The sequence below is a fragment of the Microtus ochrogaster genome, linkage group LG8 (genome assembly GCF_000317375.1).
Source record: "Microtus ochrogaster isolate Prairie Vole_2 linkage group LG8, MicOch1.0, whole genome shotgun sequence".
NCBI lineage: Eukaryota > Metazoa > Chordata > Mammalia > Rodentia > Cricetidae > Microtus > Microtus ochrogaster.
The window spans coordinates 16,870,008-16,876,180 of NC_022033.1; the positions used below are offsets into that span (position 1 = coordinate 16,870,008).

General features: G+C 44.0%; 1 protein-coding gene across 13 annotated transcripts in view; it reads left to right on the forward strand.

The window, feature by feature from the left end:
* Nucleotides 1-6,167, forward strand: part of Ptprt (protein tyrosine phosphatase, receptor type T) — a 1,084,941-nt gene extending 1,078,774 nt beyond the window's left edge. For all 13 annotated transcript variants that reach the window (XM_026787014.1, XM_026787020.1, XM_026787015.1 and 10 more), the window contains one exon: nucleotides 732-6,167. In XM_026787014.1, coding sequence (XP_026642815.1) covers nucleotides 732-785 — 54 coding nt within the window. In that variant the 3' untranslated portion in view covers nucleotides 786-6,167. The remainder of the gene's footprint in view (nucleotides 1-731) is intronic.
* Nucleotides 6,168-6,173: the final 6 nt, after the last annotated feature.

The window sequence follows — 6,173 nt, forward strand, 5'->3', positions numbered from 1 at the left end:
TAGAGAAGCTAAATGAGAACGTGAATCCAAAGACAAACATATAGGCATCCCCCTGAATATTAACCTTCATCAGGCGATGAAAGGAGACAGAGACAGAGCCCCAAATTGGTTTTGCTTTCTGCCTGCTCCTTAAAATGTCACTAATTCGGACTTCAAGGAAGGATTCTAGAATAGTAACCTGTGAATTAGGTTTTCAGTTCAGCCCAAGCCTATTCTAACTCACTTACACTAATACTTTACAATATAAAGCATTAAACTGGGATGCTTTGGAGAGAGGATAGTAAAGCTAGTGGGAAGGCAGAGTCCAGATGTTAAGATCTGGTACAATGGTGGAGACAACCCATCAAGGAATTTGACTGTAAGTGTCTTTATAGCTGCTCAGTGTGGTCCAGAGACTGGGAGTTTGTGAAGAAGGTGGAATCTTGAGCCTCATCCCAAACTGGCTCAATCAGAATCTTCATTTTCAGTATCCAATACCCTTGCATGTTCTGCCTTGGTGTGCAATGTAGCAATTGAAAGGGCATGATCTCAGCTGGACAATCTGGGAAGCGTGAGTAGAAGCAGGCGTCAGTCGGGATGCTGAAGGTTGTCTGGACATGGAATATGGATTATTTCTATTTGATGTTTAGTGTGTGTGCAGACAGTTTTCTCCAAAACCCACCTCTCTAATCTAATGCATTCTTTTATTTTCTATCTCTCTCTTGTCTCCACCTCCCTTCTCCCCCTCTCAGGAACAGTATAAATTTGTATATGAGGTGGCGCTGGAATATTTAAGCTCCTTTTAGCCCAGTTGGATGGGAAACCTGCCAGAGTCCAGAGGCTGTTTGTTGCAGCTGACCCTCTTTTTCTGTGACTGACGATGACTGGTCTCAGGAGTTCGGAGGTGGCACACCTGCCCAACTCCTAGAAGAAGACTGGTGGTCTCCTTCTCTGCTATGGGCTCTGCAGCTTCTGGCGGGTCTTCTGCAGCTGTGGGAGATGCTGCTGTGATGGGGCCCGAGCTTCCCTTCTACACCTGATGACATGGGGCCCACAGAAGTTTACACTCAAGCAAGGCCCTGGACTTCCGATCCCCAGATCTCTTGCTTTTGTTCTTTCTGAGTTTGTCAATCTCATGACGAGCTGACTGCGCGGGTGCTGGGGTATGGGGAGCTGGCCAGCCCTTCCCTTGCTGTCCTTAGGAGGACTGGGGTGGAAGTTCTTCTCCATTCTATCTTGCAAAAGACAGTAGTTTGGGGATCACTGGGTTATTGAGGTTCTACAGTCTCCTACAAGGGGCTCTGGCATGAGACACTTGCCAGTCTGTATCAGTGTGACTTCTGGATAACCCCTAGACCATATCAGGGGTCCTCTTCATTTCACACCTAACCTATGCTGGGTTTGACTCATGACTACCATCTCCAGCCAAGACCTGACCTTCTGTATTCTCCTGGCCAACCAGCTATTCCCACGTCATACTTGGGCAAGGGTTTCCTTTGCTTTTCCATAGTCTGTCGGGGAGGAGGATTCATAGGAAATGTTGCAGTACCTTTTTATCTTTGTAGAAAGGGCCACTCTCCTGGGCAGGTTCTGACTGGCCTGTATGGTATAACCCTGTGCTCCCTAGGTGGTACTTTCTGTATGAAAGACAAACAAGAAAAGCTTTGATTGTTCTCCCAAGTACATGTGAAAAGAAACCATTTGAGAATATAAATCCCACATTCTCTTATGTCAGAAAAAAAAAAGGAAGAAAAGAAAAAGGGAGGATGGTAGTTTTAGTGTGGCTGTAAGATACATTTCTTGGGCGTATCATGATTCCTGGCCCACATGATCCTTGAAAAGTCCCACTGATGACACAGCCGTTGAAGAAGTGAGGTGGTCCTCCAGGGATTGGTCTCTGGTTTGGGGGGAAATACAGAAATAGCTTTGTAATTTGTCTCTCCAAATCTGAACACTTTCCTAAAGAAATCCAGCTGCTGTTTTGAAAATGGCTACTGTGGCTCCCAGGCTGGTTTCTAATACATTAAGCAGGTTTAGCTCCTGAAATTCTTAGTCTTGTCCAAAGCATGAGTAAATCCAGAAAAGGGAAACATTGGTGAAGCTTTGCAGCAAGCCAAGTGCCATACTTATTCCCTCCCATATGACGTCTCATTGCACCCCTGGAAAGGGTTTGCATCACCTCCATTTTGTAATTGAAGGAACCCGAGCACCTTCTTCAGTGATGGAATTCGGGATTCAAAAAGACAGGTGATGGCAATGAAACCTTCCTGCCATTTTCTTCATGCTTTCTCAGCCACGCAGTTATTTAATGGCCAGAAACTTCTGAGCAGAGAGAGAAGGCCATGAGCAGAAAATTTAATTCTTTCTTTCTGCTACCAGTTCTTCTCGGTAGCCCAAACTTTCAGAAATATTTTTATTAACTCATTCCCAGTTCCCCGGGAAAGCTAATCTTATCTAATTTCTTCATTGCTAAAAACAATTCTCATGTTCCCTCAGGGTACAAGGGAGCCAGCCTGGGAATCTCTCTAGCCTGGGCTGAGCCACAATATTTGACAGCCTTAATAGCCAGGGGTCTAGAAAGGTCTATCTTGCAGACTGATTTAGCCGCAAAGTATGAGGGACACAGAATCCAATAAGGTATGCATCTTGCCCTTCAGGCTCCCTGTATACTAGGAAAGTTGAGCCACATTGTAATAGTGGAACATACAAGCGTTCAATGAGCCTAGACATGAGAGTAACTCACTCTACCTAGCAACACCCATTCCAGCTGGGTCTCAACAGATAGAACAGAAAAAAGGGAAAGTCAAGCCAAGGGGGTTAATGTGCACAATGGTACAGAGAAGTGAGAAAGTATCAGGAGGGACAATGGTGAGAGGTTTGCCCAGCTAGAATAGAGCACGGGAGGCATAATAGCAGGAAGGTAGCCAGAGCCAGGGAGGAAATGTAAAGAGCATGGTCATCACCCTGCAGGCAACAAGAAGCTGGCAGAGCTCAACAGTGATGCACTCAGCTTGGTTTGGGAGAAAGTCCTCTGGACAAGTAGTACAGCGTCTTATATCTGGACCAGTAGTACAGCAACTTGGTTTGGGAGAAGGTCCTCTGGACCAGTAGTACAGCATCTTTTCCTTTCATCAGACACTGTGAAAACATCCTCCTCTGTGTGTGCTTTTAGTGTTACCTGTGCGTAAGTGTGTGTGTGTGTGTGTGTGTGTGTGTGTGTGTGTGCGTGTGTTCATTATTTTGTTGCTGGAACAAATATGGACTGGATCATGAAACTCAGCTCTTGTGCAAAACACCAGGTCTCTGCTCTACCATGGAGCAGGGTCAACAACCCTGACCTCTAAACCTACAAGGACAAGATATGAAAGGAAACCAGGAAGTCAACTTCCATTGGCATGAGCCCAGGAGCTGTCTAGAAGTCCAAGAACACTAGACCTGATCAAGGAAGGCTGTCACTTTAGAGGTTCAAAAGAAAATATCTCAAAGCAAAGGCAAGCGAAGGGGTCCCATGCTTCATTCTTCTCCTTTGATGGGCCTCTTACCAGGTAGATTTGAGTCTATCCACAGGCCCCAGCCCCTACTGGTCCTTCTGGTTTCCTGTGGCTCTTGTCTTCTATTCCAAACGGATTTCCCTATAGCCTGCAGGAGTCCGTAGCATAACCAATTAGCATGTTGCATGCTATTTCCTCAGATCTTGGACAGTCCCAACAGGAAGCAGGCAGAGGAAGGATTATTTCATAGAAATCCTAGAATTCATTCTGCTGAGGAAGGGGTGAAAGAGCTGAAGGATAAAGATGACAGTGGTCTCTATCATTTCAAACGATGGGAATTTGAAGAGTAAGTTCAGGGGGAAAGAAATGTGTGAAAATTCAGGCCATGCTGAGGGAACTCTCCAAGGGTTAGCCCATCCCCTTATTTTCTCATAACCCAGTCACCCTCAAAGGAAGTGGTCTTAGGCCAGTGTGCACAAAAAGAAAATGAGGCACATGGACAGAAATGAGATTCTTCAGATTCATGTGGGAAACATGCAGAAGGGCTTAGATGAAATGAAGATGGTACTAAGGAATTGATAAGGTTTTTTTCTCCCAGGAAACCTCCCAGGGAAATCCACCTTCCAAGAGTCTCGTCTCATTTCTATTATAGAATGAGCTCATCTTTACATGAGCAAAGAAAGGGTACCAAAGAGAATCCTCGCTTAGCAAGATCTTCCTATTGGTCTCTATTGCAATATAAATGGAGAAGGTGTAAGATATAAATGAGATACGATCAACTGTCCTCACTTGGATGTGTTTATGGCCTACATGGCTTCAGGTTTGACCACAGCTGCATCTCAACATCATATTATCGTACTGATAGGATTATCATGGAGGAGGTAGGGGCCTGTCAGCCACTAGACAGCCATAGCACAGCCCTTTTTATAGGAATGGAAGAGGCCACTTGCTTCAGGTATTTACCCTCACTGTGGGGCTGAGCAATCAATGTCACCTACTCTGTGGAACCAGCAGACTCTACTGTAGACTCTAAACCATGAGTTCACTCTTCCAACACTTCTGAAGTGTCTGTGACTGTGGCAATCACTACTTTACTGGCAAGGAAAACAAATCTAGAGAAAGAACTCACTTACCTATATAAGCAAATTTTACCTAGTTTTCTGAGCACAGAGACAATATTCTTGCACCATGGTATCTGGGATTTTCCCACTCTTAACAACAGAAACAAGAGTGAAACTAATGACTCAGTAAATAGTGATAAAGCCCAGTGAAGACAATGGTCAGCTTCAAATTCCTTTAGAGCCTCATGTTTTACATTCATAACATATTTGAATTCCATTTGCTAATTTATTCTCTGTAGTTTAAATATGACTGCATAAATATATATTTTTTAAATCTGCCCTTGTCTCATACATCTCTCTGATGGACCTCGGAGAATGATATCTCTGTCCAAGGTATAGTACCTAGTCTTGTTCCTTACTTCCAAGGTCAGTTCTCACTCAAGTTCACATCAACTTATACTCCCCTAGGCGCATTCATTGCTGTGTGCATACCCTGACTGCACTGCTCCTGACATTCAGCTTAGGTCTCTTCTTCTTGCAGAAGGTTCTGCAAGGTACCTACTGAGAGACCAGAATAATGAGGACTTACCTACCAGGCATGGTGAAGGTTGGGCCCACAAAACCCAACAGACAAAGGAGAAACAAGATGTAGCCTCACTCAGAAGATCCTTGACTATTGGGAAGTGCCTATTGTCTTAGTAGAGTCCTATGGCTTTTGATGTGGGCAAATCTTAGGATATATGTCATACAAACATTTGGAATCTTAAACACCATTTGCTTAGCTCTATACAATCCTTGGGTTCCTATAACATCCAGCACTCCAAACAGGTACCACTAGGAAAGACAGACAGATCACTATGGCATGGTACACCATGGTAAGTAGGATAAGAGCTTGCTCTTTGATTTGAACTCCAACTTCACCATTTTTGGACATTAAATTATCAGGCTGAACAATACATGGAAAAATCCTTGGCCAGGCTAGAAGTGGTTAATCTGGAAGGCTAGGGTAGGAAAACAGGAAGGCAAATTGAAACTCAGTGTCTTCTTAGAAGTAAGGATGATTATGGGATGTAGAGCTGAGTGATAAATGATGTGGGGGATAGATTAAAGAAAGTCACCTTTCGTTAGCCTGTAGCTGGCCACCCCTGCTAACCATCAGCACCAAGCTAAAACAAGTTCCATAAGATATGTCTAGATCCAAGGCTAATCATGAACAATATGTTGATCCAATGCCATAAAGTCAATAGATTATACTGAGATGAGTTACCTACGAATGAGTCACCAACCCAGGCTGATAGGCAAAACAAAAGATAAAATGGAGAGATAACAGTGTCATTTGAAAGCCCTGACTTGCCTTTCCCATTGACCAATCAACGTGAAGCCCTCCTTAGCCTCTTGCCAGCTCTAACATACAGCCACATAAAGCAGAAAAATGGGAAAAGTAAATTCAACCATAGACCAACTGAGATTCCGCCTCATTTGTGTGGGTTCCCTGTGTGAGATCATCCCTAGATACATATCAAAATATCAAAAACTACAAAACTCAGAGCCTTCCCTTTACCTAACATGGTGTCACCTTTAAAATCCTATCCTTTCTGAATGAGAGAGAGAGAGAGAGAGAGAGAGAGAGAGAGAGAGAGAG